Raw genomic sequence first — 21,864 nt, forward strand, 5'->3', positions numbered from 1 at the left:
ATGTTAAGAAATGGGTCTTGAAAGATAAAGTATAGGCAGATCCAACCTGATGTTATTAATTAGCTTCCTAACAGTATGGTAACTCAAGGCCTGGGAGGCTTGTTTTTTTTTTTTTTTTACTATATGTATATACACATATATGAATATATACACACATACATATATGAATACACACACACATATATGTGAACAAAGGACTGAAGTAGTCAGCTTCTCCAGGAAGTTTTTGTAAACCCAGCATCTGGGGAAGTCAGGTATAACTCATTTTCCCAGAGGAACAAAGAAATGGGAATATACTGAACCCTAGTACAGAACTGCTGGTTAGAAATGGAGCTTGACTTTTCAAAACATGAACGTCCCTCAGATTCCCTTCCTCAGGACTCCAGAAGAGTAGTCAACCAAGTGGGGCAATGGACCTCCAGAAGTTCAATAGCAAACATTATGCTTTTGTAAGGCAATATACTAGGTGTTAGGGCTACAAAAACAACAAAACAAAACAAATTATACAGTCCCTGGCCTCAAACAATTTATATTCTACAGGATTAAAAGTTAAGTCAAAAGTTAAGAAATCCTCAAGATCCTTTTTTTCATTTTCATTTCTGTTCCAAAATCAGCAGATTGAAACAATTCTCTTGATATCTTTTGGTTTAAATAGTTTTAAGTAAGTGAGTTGTCCTTACAAGTGTTTAATTAATTATCTCTCTGTGATATTTAACAAAACAAGAGAATAACAAACTCCAACTTGACTAGTCTGTAGGCCTGGATTGAGCTGTGCTGGGCTGGTCTCCAAGGAGGGCTGAAGGCCATTACAGCTGGAACCTTAACTTCAGGGAGGGGCTTAGTAATAATGTATTAAAAATGGTGGGGCTTGGTTATCCTGTATTAACGACATTATTGTGGATCAACTTTACGTGGGGTATGCCTGGGGACTCATCTGGATTCGAGCAGCATCAGCAATAGCATTAAACCTAAAAAGGGACTTAAACATATCCTTTGAATCTGCACATTATTTCTGAGGATGCCAATAAGCTTTGGTGGGCTTTGTTTTAAGTACTTGAAAGCACAAGGAAAGAGCCAGTAACACTTTGGCAAAACCTTCAGGTGCCCATCAGAGTAAGCGCTGAAACCCAGAGACAATATTGAAACTCTGGCTCTTAAAACCAAAAGTATCTCCTGAAAATTCATAAAAAGTGAAAAAGAAGTCTGCATTAAGAAGCCAATATTACTTAGCTTGAGCTCAGCTACTAACAGGTGCAAAGAACGGAGACAATTAGAGCAAAAGATCAAAGCTTGAATGTTTACCGACTATTCTAACCTCCTTCAGGACAGGCCATAGAAAGGGCTGTTTCTTTCACTGTGTAAGCAGAGCAAGCATTAAATTTGAAGATGGAAGAGCTGGGTTCATATCCTAGCTCTTTTTCTTACTCCCTGTGTGACCCTGGAAAGGTCATTTCCCCCATTTTTGGCTTCAGTTTTCTGGAGAGGAGAGGAGAAGGGAGGGGAGGAGATTATTCAGTAACTCTTTTTTTATACAGTAGTTCTTTCTGACTCCGGGGCTAGCATTCTATCTGTAATACCACCTAGCTCCCCACTCCTTCATCCATCTTCTCCTGAGGCTTCAATCTCCCACTTCCAATTGAATATCTTGTAAGTGTCTTAAACTCATTTTGTCCAAAACAGAATCCATCATAGACTGTCCTACATTTTAAACATCCCTATTTCTTTTGACCATACCATCATCCTTTTTCACTCACAGAGGTTTACCACCTCAGAGTCATTCTCTCTTCTGTCTCAGCCTCTTGAGTTCAAATGCAGCCTCAGATACTTACTAGCTACGTGGCACCAGGCAAGTCACTTAACCTGTTTGCCTTAGTTTTCTTAGCCGTAAAATGGGGATAATAATAGCATCTACCTCCTAGGGTTGTTGTGAGGACCAAATGAGATAATATTTGCAAAACTCTTAGCACAGTGCCTGGCACATAGAAAACACGACGTAAATGCTAGTAATTATCATCCTCATTATATTAGCACTTACGTCCACGCCTTTGTACCGGCTGTCTTCCTTGCCTGGGTTGTACTCTTACTTCAATTCTGCCTGTTAGAGGCCTTAGTTTCTATCTCGGCTCAGCTCAGGTGACACTACCCAAAGGTTTCTAATTCTCTTAATTGTTAGTGCTCTCTCATACTTTCTCCACAATTAATTTACTCTGATACACCTGCTCCAACAGAATGTAAGCTCCTTGAGGGCAAGAATTGTTTTTCCATTGTCCTCTTCGTATCCCCAGGACATCGTTCTGCAGGGCACTTAGGCAAGTAGTAGACCTGAGTTCAAATTTGACCTCAGATACTTACTAGCTGTGTTACCTTGGGCAAGTCACTTAACGTCTGTTTATCTCACTTGCCTAAACTGTAAAACAGGCATAATAACAGCCCCTACCTCTCAGGGATGTTGTGAGGATCAAATGAGATAATAGTTATGAAGTGCTTTACACAGTGCCTGGCACATGGTAGGTGCTATATAAATGTTTATTCCCTTCCTACTTGATCAATGTTTGCTAAAATTTATAATACCAATATTATAAAGTTGAATAATTTTGAGATTTAAGAGCTGGATCATAGCAATGACTCAGTCATGATTCCTGAGGACCAATGATGAAAAATATTACCCACCTCCTGACTAGAGAGGTGATTGACTAATATACAGAATGAGACACACATTTTTGGAGACAGCCAGTATGGTGATTTGTTTTGTCTAATTATGCATATTTGTTACAAGGTTTTTTTTTGTGGGGGTGGGGTGGGGAATGCTTGATAATTGAAAAAAAAATAAACATCAAATTGAATTTCTTTCTAGTTCCAAATCCTAAAACCTCCAAGTTAGATTAGTTAAGATTAGTGAGATGAGTGTCTATTATATTAAGCTACTAGGAAGGCAGTGTGATACAGTGCATAGGGCACAAGACTTGGAGTTTGGAAGATCTGGGTTCCAAACTTGCCTCAGACAGTAGAGGTGTGACTCTGGGTGAGACTCATAACTTCTCTGGGCTTCAGTTTCCTTGTGTATAAAATGAGGAGGTTGGACTGTCTGTCCTCTAAGTCCTTTTCCAACTTGAAGGCCATGATTCTATAATTTTGTAAATAGAAAAATTGAAACTGGAAATAATTGGCTCCTATAATACCTAAAAACTTCTACTATATCAAGCAAAGACAGGTACTCTGTAGGACCAAAAATGAAGTCTTATAAAGCTGAGATTAGATGAACTCTAAGCCAGCAATTCTCTTTGGTTCTTAACTCTGCCTTCCTGGGCAGGGATACCCAAACTTATTTTCTGATTCTTATCTTTTCTAAGAACAACTCTAGGTTTGAGAAAAGTGAGAAGGGAGAGAGAACCAAACACTATACTAGAACTGTGGACCTCATTCTTCACTGTTTATCTGTTCTGTACCATTCAGCTGTTCTTTGTTGCATTGGAATAAAAGTTTAGTTTTGAAAGTATGTAAGAACAAAGCTGGAGAAATTGCTTGGAATTTCCTTCATTTTCAGCCATCTGGCTTTCATTGCTTACTTCTTTCCCCTCCTCCACACACGTTTACCAAATCTTTTCAACACACACTGGCCAAGCTATCAAATACTTATAATTAATAACAGTCTTGGTGTCTTCCCCCCCCCATCATGGCGCTTGTTGGCTTTCCTGTGCTGCTCATGCCTTTGCTGTTCCAAAGCAGAGAGATGATTTCTGAGGGCATGATTACTTTGCCTCAGTTGGGAGAAATAAGAAAATGTGGTTGTTAAACTTTGGGGGTGAGATTCCCTATAGATGGTGAGGTTTTCCAGCTGTTCCTGTCTGTAAATTAGAGGTGTCAAATTCTCCTGAGTGGGGGCAGAACCAGATTAAAATGTAATTGAGAAATGTTTAACAAAAAAGAAATAAAAATATAAGACAACACAGATAATGCTAATTTGTGGTTTTCTAAGTCAATGTGTGAGCAGCAGGGATCCATTTTTATTTGAGTCTGACATCACTGAGGTAGGTTATATTGTGTAGATTATACATTGTGGCCTGGAATACTATGAAGTTACCTCATTTTACAGAGGAAGAAACTCAGGCAAAAAACAGTTAAGTGACTTGCCCAGGGTTACACAGCTAGAGTCTGAGGCCAGGTTTGAACTCATGAAGAGAAGTCTTCCTGATTCCAAGCCCATGCTCTAACCACTGCATGACTTAGGTGACCCTCAGTGAGATCTACTGTTTTTACTGACTGGACAGCAATAAATAAATGAAATAAGTTTGAGAAGGAAATGGCAAACCACCCCAGTATCTTTGCCAAGAAAACTCCAAATGTGGTCCTGAAGAGTTGGACACAACTGAACAAATCAAGGGTTTTTTGCTGATTGCTACCACTGATTACTATTTATCCAGTTAGTGTTTCCTATGTGGATTATTAGGCTGGACTCTTTTCAATGAGATGTACAACCACTCAAAAGAGTCTAGCGTAATAATCCATATAGCAAACACCAATGGAATGAACAGTAATTGGTAGTAGTAGTCAGTAAAAATTGACTTTTATATAGTACTTTAAAATTTGCAAAGTGATTTATCTAATTATGCTATTTGATCCTCACAATTCAAAGAGCTATGTAATACAGTTATTATCTCCATTTTACATGTAAGGAAACTGAGTTTAAGAGAGGTTAAATAACTTGTCTAGGATTACACAGTGTAAGAGGTAGATTTGAACACAATCCAGAACTCCACTACTTTGTGACGCCTCTTGCCACCTAAATTGTATCTGTAATCACTGGAAAGAGCATAGCCTATTGTAACTATCATTACAGAGAAAAACAGATAAACAATTTGTATGTTCAGACTATGCTACTCAGTTGGATGGACATCTCATTGGGTTGGACCATCCACACTTATATCTTGGAGATGGACAACGAGCTGGGTCTAAAACTGAAAAGGAGACTGGGTTTCATCCATGAGAAGGAGGCAGGCTCAGAGAAGTGAGTCAGTGGTATAGTGAGAACAAGGGCCATTAGATGGATAGTCAAAGTGCAGCACTGAAACCATAACATTTTGAAAACCTCAGGGAAGGCTTCTGACACATTGGGTGGATTGCCCTATCTTTTTCTTTTCTTTTCTTTTCTTTTTTTTTGGCTAGGCAATGGGGTTAAGTGACTTGCCTAGGGTCACACAGATAGTAAGTGTTATATGTCTGAATCTGAATTTGAACTCAGGTCCTCCTGACTCCAGGGCTGGTGCTCTATCCCCTTCACCGCCTAGCTGCCCCCTCTATCATTTTTTAGAGATGGGAAAACAGGCTGAGAGAGCCAGTGTGTCAGAGTGGCAAGAACCTGGTAATGGAGTCAGAAGACCTGGGTTCATTTCCCAGCTCCTATACTTATATGTTTGATGATGTGGGGCAGATCACCTAACTTCCCTGAGACTCATTTTTATCTTTATAAAACGAAAATAGTAATGATTATACAGTCAACCTCATGAGTTGTTGTAAGTTTTTCTGAACTCGTTGTAAGACTTTGGGTCTTACATGCAGGAGATGGTCAGATTACTCACCTGGGTCTAAAGCAGTTCTAGAGGCCGCAAGTTCCGCACCTCTGGTCTAAAGGCTCAAGAAATCTGGAGATTAAAACCCATTGGAGACTCCTGACTCCACATCTGCTCTCTTTCTACTAAGACACAATCTTTGCATACAATCAACTAGAACACTTACAAATATCAGATAGCATCCTCTGAGTATTTATCTCCCAATGTTAAGGGGAGGAATTGCATCTAAAAAAAAAAGTTGTTTTTTTTTTTTCCCAGTGTCTAAATGAGATGACAAGAATAGAACAATAGCTTTACTGGGAACAAGAGGCTTATTTGTTTCCTAATGATAAATGCTGTACATTTGACATTTTTGCTCTGAGTCAATTAATCAGGGCGTTCACAGCACCAGTGAGGTTGGAAGTGGGGTTGTACGGATCCAGGAGACACATTACTCAGATGGAGGTGGACAGAAAATGCCTGTCCTGTTATGATAGCTTCTTTGCCATCAATCTGCACAAAAAAAAAACGTGCATAGATTCTAATAACACAACCAAGAAACACTACTTTATCAGGCTAGCCCTGGGAAAAATTGTGAAGTTCTCAGACTCTAGCACTGGTGCCCCGCTTCCCTATTCTTCCTTTTCTCTTGTTGCCACCATACTTTCCCTTTCTCCTCACTCAAAAATTCTCTTAGATTCCTTCATTGGGGTCTTCTAGCCATTGCCTACTCTACTTGCCCATAACGTTGGCCCCAACCCTTATAATCAAAAACATAATTCTCCTAAACATACTTAGTCTACTGTTTTCACTGAGTGTTCTGGGAAATACACATGAGCATGTTCCCCACAGATACATGTATGAACACACACATACACACAAACACACACACACACACACACACACACACAGATTTTTGCTCAAGTAACCTACTAACCTGGAATACTCATCTAGTGGTCCATCGATGGATATAAAGATAGGAGAAAACTTCTGTCCCTTCCCAGGATTGGTGGTAAAAATCACCAAAACAGAAGCAACAAGGTACTCTGTGTGCCATAGTGGATACAGAGCTGGCCTTAAGAACTGGATTTAATCCTGCTTCTGACACAGGTCGGTTGTGTGTGTGTGAGCCTAGGGAAATCATTTAACCGCTCAATGCCCAAGAAACTGTTTAAAACTCTGACTGAGCCATAGATGTCAATGGAGAGTTTATACTAGGGATGTTTCAAACACTGATGAAATCGTAGGTCTTGATAAAAGCAAAATAAGCCATGTCATGTTGATAAAACACTGTAGGGCTTACACTGCACTCTCTTCACCACAAGCTGGGTGATCAAAATTATCTCCATTTTACAGGTGAATAAGCTGAGGCTCAGAAAGATTAAAGGATCTGTCCAAGGCCAGTTGGCTAGTACATGTCAATCAGTATTCCAAATTTAGCTCTTCAAGCTTTAAATTCAAGATCCTCCCTTTAGCAGGTTGTCTGACCTACAAAAGAGGGCCTTTCTACAGTTCAAAAGATTTACAACTGCTTCAGAGAATCTTAAATCTTGGGTCACTTCTTAAGAAATGTGTAAAAGCTATGGTGTCTCCAAAGTGAGGCCTGGTCTCTCTTGGGGCCATGGCTGAGCTCTAAGAGGTCTATAGCCTGACCCCAAAAGGTACAAGATCACCTAATCAGAGAGTGAGGAAAATAGGATTTTAAAAATTACTAGCAAGAGTCCTCCCTCTCTTTGTTTCTGATGAGACAAAGTGAGTCTCATAGGATGAGCAGGCACAGATAAGTTGTGCCCTGTACCTCAGCTCTCATTTCTCCCCTCAAGCCCATACATCTTCCAAACTTCCCTGGTTTGTCAAAGGTTACCACTAACTTCCAGTCAGGAGACAAAACCCAACCTCTGAGGAGTGGTGGTGACTTGCCCAAAGTCATCCAACGGGTAACGTGTTAGAGCTGGGAAATGAATTCGGGTCTTCTGACTTCAATACCATAACCATCAGCTAATTGGGAGAGAGAGAAGATGGGTATATTGTGGAATTTCCCCATTGGTCTGTGAACAGCTGTTGCACATATAGATGCCCTGATAGTGGTTAGGTTAAAACTTCCCTTAGATAACACCAAGCTTAGAATTAGCAAGGTAAAGACTGGCACAGCAGTAGGAGGGGGTGGAACAGAAGAATGTAGAGAAGATAAGGTTGGGTATAGTGGTCTTGGAGATGAGCCCTATGACTAGTTAACCCTATGAGGGTGAGATTTAGCTTATTTCCCCACTCTCTGATTGATTAATCACACATCATTTGGGATCAGGGCGTGAACCCCTTGCGGTGAAGTCTCAGCCCCCACTTTGGAGGTTTACAGCCTCCCATGTCATCTTCGTATATCCACTCACCCTGTATATCCAATCTGCTCATAAATCTTGCAGTTTCTATGTTCAGTATATCTCTTACTTCTGTCTCCTTTCCACTCACACATCCCACTTCAGGCTTACATAACCTTTCTCCTACCAGGGGTGAGGATAATAAATTAATAAAAGAATTTGTTCTGTGAAGTTTGGATTCAGTCAAAGGGCTACACTTGAGGACGTAGAGGGCCACATATGGCTTTGAGGCCCAAGATTCCTTACCCCATTAGACTATGTAATGGTCTCCCTGCCTTCACGTCTCTCTTCTTTCCAATCTATCTTCCACCCAGCTGCTGAAGTGATTCTTCTAAAATGCTGGTCCCTTCATGTCATCCTCCCACATTCAATAAACTCCAGTAATTCTCTATTGATCCTAGTATCAAATATTATTTTATCTCGTCCTTTTAAAATGTCTACTTTTTGTGTACTTCATAATGCAGACTTATTAACATAATAGTGTTTATTTTTGTTGTTTGGTCATTTCAGTTGTGTCTAATTCTTTGTGACCCCATCTGGGATTTTCTTGACAAAGATCCTGGAGTGGTTTGCCATTTCCTTCTCCAGCTCATTTTACAGATGAGGAAACTGAGGCAAACAGGCTAAAGTGACTTGATCAGCATCACACAGCTAGTAAGTGTGTGAGGCTGCATTTGAAGACAGGTCTATCTGACTCAAGCCTGGTTTATTATAAATAAGTAAATATTCATGGTGTTAGGCTGCACCACTGTGTTTTACCTGATTGGGGCACACAATCAAAACATTTTGGAGGACACTGATCTAAAGGACCAAAGAAAGTCACATAGAACTGCTATGTTTTGGACCTCTTTTTTTGGGGTCCAAACTAAACCTATTTGAAAAACTGCTATGAACTTTAATAAATAACAGTAACATCTGATCCCACTCCTCTTTTCTCTTAGCTCATCATACCTACTGTCTGTAGGAAGCCTTTTCATACCCCCTACTATTCTCCCAGGCCTTCCTTAAGATATTATCTTCTAGGGATAGCTAGGTGGCACAGTGGATAGAACACCGATCTTGGAGTCAGGAAGACCTGAGTTCAAATTCAGCCTTAGATACATAATACTTCCTAGCTGTGTGACTCTAGGCAAGTCACTTAACCCCAATTGCCTCACTAAACAAACAAACAAACAAAAAAAGAGAATCATCTTTTATTTACCCTGGACTTATTTTGTATATATATACAGTTATTTGCATTCTCTCTCCCTCATTAGAAAATGGGCTCCTTGAGGGCAGGGCCCTTACTTTGCCTTTCTTTATATTCTAAACACTTTTCACAGTGCCTAGCACCACAGCAAGCACTTAATAAGTGCTTATCGATTAAATAATGGCAATAAAAGAGCCAAATCTCATGGGACTGACAGGCTTTAGAATAATTTCTTTTTCTCTCACCCTTCTAAACTAAATTTATTTTTAACATTGACATAAACTTTAACAAAGTAATAACAATAACTTATTTGCTTCTGTGCCCCTTCTAACAGTCTCCCCTTTTCCCCTCCCTCCTTTTCCTCCCTGAGTATAAAACCATTTATTTCAAGGTAGAGAATTAAAACAAAGAAAAGCACAGTTATTCTGATGCTCTCTCTAGGAGGGAAATTTTGGAAAAAGTCGTCAGAAGTTAGAGGAAAATAGCATACAATTAGGAACTCATCTGCTTCTCCTCCCAATCCTGTTTCCTTTCCCACCTACACCTTAAAACAATTTCCTGCTCTCAGGGGGCAGAGGGCCTTCCCCTTGGGGCCACCCTGAGAGGTTCAATAGAATAGCCTTACTCCACCCAACCCCTGTGACAAGATCCTTGCCTTTGGATTAGGAAGTATGTCATGCTAATATTAGAAGTTGTAATAATATCAAACTACTCTGATACCTTCTGGCAATGTGGAGGTGACCCTATGTTCTCAAAGGCTATGCCTGGGAGCACAAACAATGACAGATTCTTCTAAAATGACAAGGGTTGGCGATGGGCTCAGTGACAGATTTCTAGTCTGTTTTTCAAGGAGCAGCCTAGCTAATGCCTGCTGGTCCCTAGGGGGCTAGCCATGGGGTGATAAGTTTTTCTGCTATAGCACAGATTACCAAGCCTTGGAGGGGTGAGGTATGTGTGTCAGTAGAAGGGATGAATATTGTAATGAATGAAACCACAGAGCTTTGAAGGGATACAATTTAGTATCACACATTCTAGAGTACTTTACAGATTCTAAAGCAATTCAACAGACTTTATCTTCTCAAGTCTCCAAGAACAACCCTATGAGTTTCATAAGAGTAATAGAGACTTTGGACAAACCCTTAAGGCTACCTAATGAAAGGTCTTCCCAGAAAACGAAGGGTGGCTGGTAAAAAAGGAACAAATCCTATCAATGACCGGAGTTTATCTAGAGAAGACTGCACACATCTTACATCTTAAAGTACTCTTATCCTTAGATCAACAGGAAGGTCTACTGTGGATCAGGTGGGGATAATCTAACCAGGCTTCTGAGGGAGATTCTATAGTACAATTGAAGGAGTTCTGGCTTTGGAGCAAAGAAATTTGGATTCAAATCTTGTCTCATACACTTAGGACTCATTTTTTGGGGGGCAAAATGTTTATTTTCCTTTGCTTTAAATCTCCTCAGGAGATTGTCTTGGGTCTGGAGTAAGGAAGACCTGAATTTAAACCCAGACTTGGATACTTACTAGATGTGTGACCTTGTATATATCACTTAACTTCTGTTTGCCTCAACTGTAAAATGGGGGTAAAAATAGCACCTACCTCCCAAAGTTATTGTGAGGATTAAATGAGATAACTATTTGTAAAGCATTTGCACAGTGCTTAGCACTAGTAGTATGGTAGTATGGTAGTAGTAGCATAGCAGGTACTATATAAAGATTTACTATCATGACGATGATGATGATGGATTCCTTTAAGTCCCAACTAAAATCCTGTCTTTTACAGGAAGCCTTTCCCAACCCCTCTTAATTCTAGAGCCTTTCCTTTGTTAATTATCCTGAGTAGAGCTTGCTTTTTATATATTCGTTTGCCCATTGCCTCCTCTGTTAGATTTTAAGCTCCTTGAGGGCAGGGACAGACTTTTGTCTCTTTTTGTATCCTTGGTACTTAATGGTGCCTGGCATATAGTAAGCATTTAATAAATGCTTATTGATTTGATCATTAAGATGGGAGCTTGGGGGTAGATGGCTTCAGAGGTCTAAATCTATGCTCCTATGAATTATTAACAATGAACTTTAACCAGAGGTATTTATCTGGGCCAGCAGAGAATATGGTGTGTCCTGTTCTATATTTTATGGACAAGGAGAGCAATACCCACATGTTTGGAAGATTTTCCCAAATGCTTCCAGGTGTGTGAGGCTGTCTGCTCCAAGTTGCTTCCTGCTGGAGGTGAGCCATATACACGCAGCATTTGGATGTCATAAGGACTCTGGGCTGTGTTTAGAAATGGGTCTTATGTCTGTTTTTATAGTAACGCTGAAGAAATAAGCAGGGCAGAAAATATAGCAATTGTCAGCATAAAGCAGCAGTTGCTGCTATTTTCCTGCCTCTGTATGCAGTCAATTCACATCACCTTTCCACCCCTGCTGGAGGGTGGTCAGAATAGAAGGAACACTGGCTCTGGCCCTAGGATTTAAAGTTGGAAGGGACCTTAAGAGATTATCTGCTCCAATCTCTTGTCATTCCAACATATGAGGAAACAGCTGAGGCCAGAGAAAAGTGCCTTGCTCAAGGATATACAGCTGATAGGTGGTGAAGCTGAGATTTGAACTCAGATCTCTTGATTCTATTTCCTAGACCTCTCTGCCTTGGGCTGTGTAGTTACAGCTGGCTGATCATGCTGCCAGAGAGTGGAACCTGAGAGGGGTTGGGGGAGGTGCTGAAAAATCATAATGCTCCTTTCCAGATACTGACAAGAACTGTAGGTTAGAAAGAGACAAGGAGCTGGTGCTATGGTTTGTACCTGATCTGCATTTTCCCCACATTCACTGGTTATGCAGAAGATGACAAAGTTCCTGGGAATTCACTCCTTGAGAATGAAGGGCTTCCCGAGCAGAGGGCAGCCAAGAAATTGTGATTAGAGAGGTTCAGGATGCCCGTGGAGAGATGACATAGTTAAAGTGACTGACATGATGGCAAGTCAACCAACATTTATCAAATGTTTTCTATGTACTAGGCATTGTGCTCAATGCTGAGGATATAAAGAAAGGGCAAACGTGTGATCCCAACTTTTAAGAAGCTCACATTCTAATGGGGATGACATCATCATCATCACCATCATCACTAGCATTAATATAGTGTTTTAAGGTTTGCAAAATGCTTTTTGTGTATTAACTCATTTTATGTGAGCAACTACGTAGACTACAGAAAGAGAGAGAAGGGAGAGAGAAAGAGGATGAGAGACAGGGAGAGAAAGAGGAAGAGGAGAGAAAGAGGAAGAGGAGAGAAAGAGGAAGAGAGAGGGAGAAAGAGTGAGAGAGAGAGACAGAGGAGAGAAAGAAAGAGGGAGAGAAAGAAGAAGAGAGAGAGAGGGAGAGAAGAAGTAAGAAATTTTTTCTGTCATTTTCTTAAGTCTAGAAAATCACCTGGTTTGTAGCATTTGCTGATTTCTGAGGTGTAAATAATCACACTTTCTGAAAATTTAACAACAGGCTTTCCAGAAATGATGTGATCTGGCACTAGCACATCCCTGGGATAATAAGCTGAAAAAGTAGAATTAGGGAGCTATGAATTTAAGTCCTTTCTGTGCCTTAGTTTTTTTCTTGAGTAAAATGAGTATATAATGCTGCTTCCTTTCCTTTCTCTGTCCAAGAATCTAGTTCTCTCTCCATTATGTGACTGGCATTGCTCCCCAAAATAAAGGGTGCATCAGCTCCAGAGAAGTCAGTATATTAGACCTTTGAGAATGGCACTTGGGCACTGTTCCCCAAATTTCTGCTACATCATAAGAAACAACCATCCCTGAAGAGACACGGAAGTAGTTAGATTCAGAAGCTAAATTTCCCCCTGTACATCCAGGATATCAACTCCTTGTGAAGGGACATTTTTTTCATCCCATTAGCAGATCTGAAAGGCTGGTTCCAGTCCTTTGAACTATTCACTTGCAAAGAAAAATGACACATCAGAGCATTATGCTATAGAAGAGTATCTGAAAAGCCAGTATTGTAAGACACCATAAAATTACGTGGACTTTAGAAGTGATTGGATTGATTAACTAAGACTTTAGATTGTGTAATAATGAAACACAGACAGGGCTCGGTAATGAAATGCCCTAATTGATTTTATGCGGATGGAACAACACAACCCCGAGAGAGCATGCTATAATGAATTTGCATGCTGCGAGCCTACAGATTTCACAGCGGGTCAGTTATACCACCCAGATCCTATGGCAAGCCCCGTGTTTCTAAAACACAAACTCCCCACTCCCAATGCCCCGAGGTCTAGGCTAATTAGTTAGAATGGTGTTAGAGCCTGGGAGAACAGCCCACAAGCATCATGGATATGTTAGTAATCTGAATGTTCCTTCCAATGCATGGCAGCAGCGGCACACGGACGCACCAGCCACGACAGCCTTTTGGAGGACGTGAACGCCCACCGGGCCAGGATTCAACAGCCCTGGTTTCAATTAAATTTAAGTGGATTCAACTAGAAGTTTGAGCTGATGCTAATTGGTTTTCAAAACATCGGGTAACAATAAGGGTTCTGCTTTTCCGTGCCTTTTGGAAGGATGCACCCAGCCTGGCCCCTTGCTTTTCAGAATGTGGGCCCACAAGTAGCTTACCTTGAAGGGCAGGGATCCAAATTGCAGGATTTCAGGAGCTTCGGTGGCCGGCGGCTAGTCACGCACAGGCTTTCATCTGCGGTCTCCCGCGTCTGTTTGTTCAGGCAGCTCACCACAGCCTCTTGGACACCTGCGCACAAATCACACCATCAGGCCACGGGTGCAGGGAAAGCTCAGAAATAAGGTGATGAAGTGTAGACAAGGGAACCGGTGGGAGGTCCTGGTGGCTGGTATGGATCCTGGAGCTTGTCAGAATGGGCAGTTCAAAGTTCAGAGCTGCCAATCTCATCAAGAATCACTTGATCAAGGGAGAAAGTGCTCAGAGATTTGTGGCCTCTGAATGGATGCCCCTTGAGGAGGGCAGTCAAAGGAAAATAGGCAATGGAAGTTCCAACAAATATAGCCCTGTATCGCTGAGTGCCATGGCAAACAAGACGCCACCACAGTTTCACCACCGATGGTGAAAAGTGATAATTTAATGCAGAAAGAGGGTAGGGTGTAAAAAAAAAATGGCTCTATGACCTTCACACTTTCTGTTTTCATCAACAGGGGACTGTTGTACTTGGAATGGAAGCACGAACCAATAGTGTAAGATCCAACGTTTTGTAAACTGGAGTCACTGTCAAAGATCCGTGTTCTTTAGGTGCCTCAGCACCCAGGGCTTAAAGCCTTCTCTTGCTTCCTCGTGATTCTGGCTCGTTGCTGCAGAGACCTGGTACAGGTTTGGAAGTTGGAATGAAGAAAGGGAAGTGAAGGGCTGTGCTGACTAATTCCATTTAAAACCCTTTTCTTTGTAGTTTCGTGAACCTGTGCCAGTAGAATAGAGGGTTTCTTGGCAGTCCATGCTTTAGGGGCAACCCCCCCCAACTCTAAAGCCTGTGCCTCCGTGCCTGGAGGCCAAATGTGTAGGAGCTTTAGAAACCACTCCACCTCTGTTACATAGAGTATCAAATGGCAGCAATTGGCGTTTTTCAAATACCAAGAGACACAGTAGAATCTGCTTCCCCAGTGATCAGCAAGAATAACTTAGACACTAATTTGTCTGAGATAATTTAAGTACAGTCCTAAGGGAGAAGGCCAGATAGAACATTCACTCAAAGTCACTTTCAGAGATATATATATACACATATATACATATATACACATAAAATGCATGTGTATATACATATAATACATCTATACACACATACATCTAAATATCTATAAATATATGTATGAATATACATTGCTGTATATATCTTTTATATTATTATAATGCTCTATTATATAGTTCATTTTATAAATTCTATATGTATCTACCCATAAAACAATGAAAAATAGACTATATATATTATATACATGTACCCTTGAATGAAGTCCCACTATGAACCCCGACAATGGCATGGATGTGACCCTACAGTATTAAAGAATGATGCTCAAATTCCAGTAGGACATTTTAGCCTGGAAAAACTTTGCATTCGGTTCTAGTGACAGGTCCATATTTGCCAATCAAGGACCAGTCTACATAAGGTGTAGGTAGGCTTATCAGCAGAGGGTTGACCACCAACCGATACATTTTTTTTTCACTCACCACAATTTACAAAGACTGTTTACTATGACTCAGAGGCACTGTACGCTATGATAGCTGACGGAGGGTCCAGAGAGATGAAATCATGGATTCTTGGAGCCTAAGTATGTACATACACACTTTATATTATGTGTGTACACACATACACACATATATTATCCAATTACATATCCACATCATTGGAGGGAATACCAACATTCATTAAATGCATGAAAATATTGATATAAAATTATGTACATATGTATTAGTTATATCTTAATTTGAAAATATTATAACAACCAATTTGTATGGTGCTTTAAGGTTTACAAAGTGAATAAAACAAAATAGGAAATATTATAGCCATTGAACAGATAAGGAAATAGATTTGAAGGGGATAAAGGATTTGTCTATAGTCACATAGCTGTTAAGGTCAGAAGTAGGACTTGAATCTAGGTTTTTTTGTCCCTAAGACCATGATATTTTCACTATCTTTCTGAGTGCACATAAAGGACAAACCACAACTTGTGAATAGTCAGAGCTGCCCACTAGGGACCCAAGTGGTCAGTTCCAGTTGGGCAACACTGGTCCTCCCCTCCTTTCCCCTCCCCTCCTCGGATATCATGCCCTTACCTGAGGGTTCTCTGCCCAAAGGAAGGTAAATCTTGAAGGCTGAAACCTACCTTGATATCCTGGGGTTTACTGGCTATACTTCTTTATTAAAGACCACTTTTGAAGCCCAATTCATTCTGGCTTTCATTGATTGGACAACAATAGTTTCCTGCCCAAGCACCACTCAGTGTTCGTTTTTTGGGCCCTCCTGGCCCAGAATGAATGAATGTAAATAGTAATTGTTTCTCTTTTGGCCAGAAACCCTGAGGGTCTTCCCTTCCCAAAGTTTTTTTTTTTTAGTTAAAGGGGCCATCCCTTGGTTCACTTCTTAAACAGCCCTAATCACTGAATGGGTGTTGCTTCAGTCAAAACTGAAGAACTCCTAAAGACCTTAGCTTAAAAAGGCCAAGGTCTCCCATCACATCCTGGGCTATCTCCAGTCATCCTGATCTATATCTGGTCACTGGACCCAGAGGGCTCTGGAGGAGAAAGTGAGATTGGTGACTTTGCACAGCCCTCCCTCACTTAAAACCAATTCATGATCTTCCTGATGTCATGGTCCTCTTTGAGAACGAAAGACAAACTACACACAATATATAATCCACATTTTCTAATCAAATCTTTCTTTGTACTCACTTGTCATTCACCAGTTAGTTCATCACTATTAGCCAGTTTTATAGTGGAAGCCTTTTATCTCCTTTCCAAATTGTTTCCCAAAGAAATTCTTGCTCTCATCTTAAGACCCACAGATGAGTCTCAACATTGACCTAGAATGTTCACTTAGAATGCCTATTGCTTTAAAAGTATTTGGTTACTGTCTATCAAACCCACACATCCTCTTCTTCATCTGTAAAATAAGCCAAAATTTTCTCAAACAAAATGTTTGACATCAGCCTTTTAAAAATGTTGCCATGGGTGCACTCTCTCCATTTTCATCTCTTGTGACTTTTAAAGAAATGAGGTTCAAGATTTAATTTGAATCTTCTTAGGTCAAAAAAAAATCTGTGTGATGTGTGGAAGGGTTTCATTGGTAGGTACTCATAATCACTACATATAATAGTATATCACATATTATTGGAGGCTTTTGAGTAATGGTTGGATGACCATTTGTTGAGTCTTAAAAGTCCGAGTCTTTGATTGAATACAAGATATATGTGCCATAATAGTTCATTCTAATTTATTTTCCTACACATCTGGCTATGAAAGTTCCAAACAATTTTATGTGTATGAAAGGAGACGTGTCTATGTATCTAAACTAAAATTAAACTCCTCCTTTTGTTAAAAGATAAGTTTACAGGAAAAATAGTTGTAAAAGGTTATGTTTACAACTTATACTTTAAGATTTTTATCTAAAAGTCTCAGAAGAGCAGATACATATGTATGTGCCATTAATCTGAATTTAAAACCAAAATTTAAAAGGCCCCAAACCATCTTCTCATTCATGTTTTAGCAATTTAAGTATCGTTATTTTTTAAAACAATATCTGGTAAGTGAGAAAGAAAACTTGGAACAGACAAAATTTATACTGAAAGACCGTGTGGTCTCTGGATTTACATTTAGAAAGCTTGGGTTTGGGCCCCAGTTCTGTCACCTGTAAGCTGTGCTGTTCAGTCACCTTAGGCACATCCCTTTGCTTTTCTGAGTTTCAGATTCTTCATTTAAAATCATGATAATAAGGTGTCTGTAAGACTCAAATAAACTCATCAATGGATCAAATATTTTTAAATTGTCCTCTTAATGCCAGGCATTCCCAGGTAGGCCCTGGGAATAAAGTCAGAAAAAACAAAACAATTCCTATTCATACCAAGCTTCCATTCTAATAGGGGAGACGATACATAAAGTGCTTTGTAGCCCTAAAGTTTATTTCACATCACTCTACTTCTTATACTCAACATTCTCCCAGTCAAACTAGACTACTTGCATTTTCCTATCTCTGTGCTTTCTTCATAATGCTTCCTGTACTTTAAATGCTCAGTGCTCCTCTTAGGGCATTTCTCCTTGTCAAAATTCAACCCATCCTTCAAGACCCAGATCCTATATCACCTCCTCCAAAAAAAGCTTTCCCTAATTCCATCTTCCCCCACCTCAGGTGATCTCTTTCTTTAATTCCCATAGCACTTTACTTACATCTCATATACTGTTGCTATATTCTCTTTGGTATTATACATATTGGTATAATATGTATATTATAATATGTAATATGTATATATAACATGTAATAATATATAATATATAAAATATATTTGTATGCACATCTCAATTCTTCTACTATATTGTAAGATTCTTGAAGGAAGTCATTGTGCCTTACATTTCTTTGAATTTATACCAGCCCATAGCTCTGTATCTTAAATATAGTAAGCTTTTAATACAGATTTCTAATCAGTCATTATCACCTAAATGAGGCAAAACTTTCATTTCTTGGTCAAAATACCAGGGAAAGAACTTATAAAGAAAAATACACTATGAAAAAGTACCTTTTATTTTCCTGAAATATCCTTGATGTCAAGTTCTCTATCACTTGGATTTTGATATTGATCTATTTGCTTAATATTTAAGCATTATGAAGCTGATCAGTTTCAAATCTGGTATCGAGCACAACTGTTAGTTCACATATGGGACACTGACATAAAACAAGGAGGTAAGAGTGGGACCCAGGACACAAATCTAAGAGGTTTAGGTTTGCTTTCAATCTTCCAGCAAATGGGATTTTCAGTGTTTATATCTACCAGAATAGCATAATTGTTACATGATATTTGATGACAGCTCTGGGAAATATGGCCACTAACGACAGGCTAAATTACTAACTAGTTCCTTCTGCTTGCTACCTCTGCAAGGTGAAAGGTTACTTTTGCATCTATTTAGTTTCATCTCTTGAGACTACAAAAGCAATAAAATAATCTTGACCTATGTTGCAACCAAAAAATTGATTTAGAATCTATTCATTAATCCTGTACATTTTTGGTTGACTTTAGGTAAAATGATTAATATATATGTATATATGCATTTATTATATAAATGTGTATACACACACATATATGTATATGTGTACACACACACACACACACACACACACTTATAAAATCTCCTGGGTAACATTTTGGTGGAAGATCAAAGTTGATAAGACAATAAAATGTTGCTGTCAAGCAATGACTTTAAAATATACATTCCATATATTGAAAGGGCTTTTTAAAAGTTCATATGGACATCATATGAACCATATTTCCATGCATATTTTCACCACTTTGGAATTTTCAACTGTAGAATTTTAGAAGTAAATATTACCTTGGCACAGTGATACAACTATAGGTAAATGTGTTCAGTTGTTGACAGTTTGAGACCTAAGAAATTTCAGTAACTCTCCTCTCTTGGCTCTGTAAGATGTATAATTTATGTTATACAAAGACTCAGCTCCTACAGGCATGGATCAACTGGTGCATCAAACATTCAGATCTTACTCCCAAATCAATACACAGAAAATGTTTTAAATTAAATACATTCCATATATACAATATACTTTGGATCTTATGTTCCCATTTGGTCAGTGGAATGACTGGATTTTTGAAGATAAAGGCATATAGTTATTTATATATTCCATTACTGAATCTATTTTTTCCATCTGCTCATAAAATTGGAGGCTCAGCTTACTGTAGCTGAAACTCACGACTGCCTGGGTTTAGCTCATATATAAATATCATTTTGTATCAAGTGTATTTTTCTTAGGCTAGAAATAGTCATTAATCAATTCTATCATGGAAATTAGGGACAGAAACTCAACTGGCTCATCTCCTGTTCATCACCCTGGCAGAGGAAAGGGACCAAAGGCTATGACAGCCTTTCCATTAGATCTCTCAGCTTCCCCTGTTCTTTGTGATAACAAAGTCTTTTAAAACATCTCTAGTTCTGTATGAAGTGATGCCCTGAAAATGTATAAGCAAGCAATACATGAGTGGTTTTCCAGTAAGCTGCCTTACAAAAATCAGCTGGAAGAATTTAGACTTTTAAGTACCAGGACTCTCCATTAAAACCTTTTTGAATTCCAGAGTTTGAAATTGGAAGACTTGGAAACAAACAAGAGTCCCAAGGTCAGGCCATTAAATTCCTAGTAAAAGACCTGTTGTATAAAAAGACCATTTTCTTCTTGCCATTGTTCCATTTTTCAATGCCTTTTCAACTCCACTGTGAGCTCTTTGGTCATATTTATTATTCCACCCTCAATGATGATGAAAGATGCCTTAAAAATGCAATGCCCAGGGGACTTCTTGTTAGCATTTTAATATTACCTAATTGGGAATCTTTGGTGATGAAAACATTTCCTGATATCAAGACCCTTCCACACCCAAAGGGTTTTATTGACTGCTAATGAGTGAGGTTGGCAGGGGCTCTCCCATGATTTCCTGTGTCACTATTATGTATTTGTGGGGAGAGGTGGGAAGAGGAGAGCAAGACAGACAAAATGTTGATGCTGTCACGTATACTCTCATTCAGCAACTCATGACCCCAAGACCTTTAAAGATAGCCTGTATCAAGCAATGGATTCTGGAATCTGCTAGTGAGTAGCAGATCCATACAGAATGTCATTATAGGACTTCATTTTTTAGCTCATGACCTTGACCTTAAGTCATTCTCCAAGTGATAAGGAAATAGTGTATGTAATACATAAAATTCAAGAGAACTAGGTTTTAGTTCCAACTCTGCTACTCGCTGTGTGATATCGGTATATGTTATCTTATTTCTTTGGACCTCAGTGCCTTAATCTATAAAATGAGAGAAAAGGACTCTTAAAATCCCTTTTAGCTCCAAACTTCTAACATCTAAACAGATATATTAGGGAGACAGTCCAATGTAATAGAAAGAATACTGGGCTTAGAATCAAAGCCTTAAATTTTTGGTCTATTATCTACTGTATGTAGGGCTTTGGGAAAATCACTTCCCTTCTCTGTCGCCCAACTTCTCCATCTGTTAAAAAGGTATAATAATATCCATACTACCAAACCACATTGTAGTGAGGATCAGATGAGTAATTTGTTTAAATAGCTACGTAAAGTGAAAGCACTGTCCAAATAGCTGCAGGCACCATTAGGGTTAATTATGCCATCCACGTAACTATTAATTATCCAAAAATTTTAAAATGTCCCCAGGAGGTACAACCTGTTGATATAATCGGAGTGTCAAATAATTCAGTGGGAATATGACAGTCTGGTTAGACATCCCATGTCTTGGTTCATGTCACATACTCTGAGACAAGAGCATAGATAAATGATATTGCATGTCAAGGGTTCCACCATGTTTATGTCAATGATATTTCCCAATCAGCGGTACTGAGACTGTATTGTGAATCATCAGAAAGACAACTGCAAGTAAGAACATTAGCTTCATAGGCCACTCAAGGCTGACAGCATGAAACCCAGTCAGGCCAAAAAAAAAAGAAAGAGCAATACATCTGTGTTTCATTTTGTCTAACTCTGCGTTAAGACCTCTTTCCTCCACTCCCTCCCTCCCACCATCCTTGGAACAGAGGCAGTAAACAAATCTTTCGCACAGCACATTTGCACACAGAAAGGGAAAACACGAAGACAGGACAAAACATGGAGAAGGGAAAGGGGTTTGAACTGAATTTGCCCTTCTCACCTCCTCCACAGGACTCCGAACACTCCGTGAAGCCCTCATACTCCCAGTCATACAACTCGTCAAAATCCTGCAGGCCACCATAGAGCAGGTCTGTCTCCTCAGGATTATACTCAGAAATTTCCCCGTTGCAAGGTCCGGCATAGCAGGCACGCTGGGAGACTGGCTTGGGACCTTCACATTCGTCGACGGGCAAATCAGCCACAGACTGGGAGAAAGACAGCAGCACCTGGCACTTCACCATCCTCACCTGGGTGCCCACACCACAGGTGACCGTGCAGGCTGACCAGGCCTCAGGGATGAATCTGCAGCAGGCAAGCAAACAAGAAGACAAGATAAGAAGTCCCGAGAGG

General features: G+C 39.6%; 1 protein-coding gene across 2 annotated transcripts in view; it reads right to left on the bottom strand.

The window, feature by feature from the left end:
• Nucleotides 1-21,864, bottom strand: part of ADAMTSL1 (ADAMTS like 1) — a 397,281-nt gene that overhangs the window by 133,195 nt on the left and 242,222 nt on the right. For both annotated transcript variants that reach the window (XM_027862672.1, XM_027862671.1), the window contains 2 exons: nucleotides 21,515-21,816; nucleotides 13,732-13,861 (listed from right to left, as the gene is read on the bottom strand). In XM_027862672.1, coding sequence (XP_027718473.1) covers nucleotides 13,732-13,861; nucleotides 21,515-21,816 — 432 coding nt within the window. The remainder of the gene's footprint in view (nucleotides 1-13,731; nucleotides 13,862-21,514; nucleotides 21,817-21,864) is intronic.

Source organism: Vombatus ursinus, unplaced genomic scaffold (genome assembly GCF_900497805.2).
Source record: "Vombatus ursinus unplaced genomic scaffold, bare-nosed wombat genome assembly UNPS02014770.1, whole genome shotgun sequence".
In the NCBI taxonomy this organism is placed as follows: domain Eukaryota; kingdom Metazoa; phylum Chordata; class Mammalia; order Diprotodontia; family Vombatidae; genus Vombatus; species Vombatus ursinus.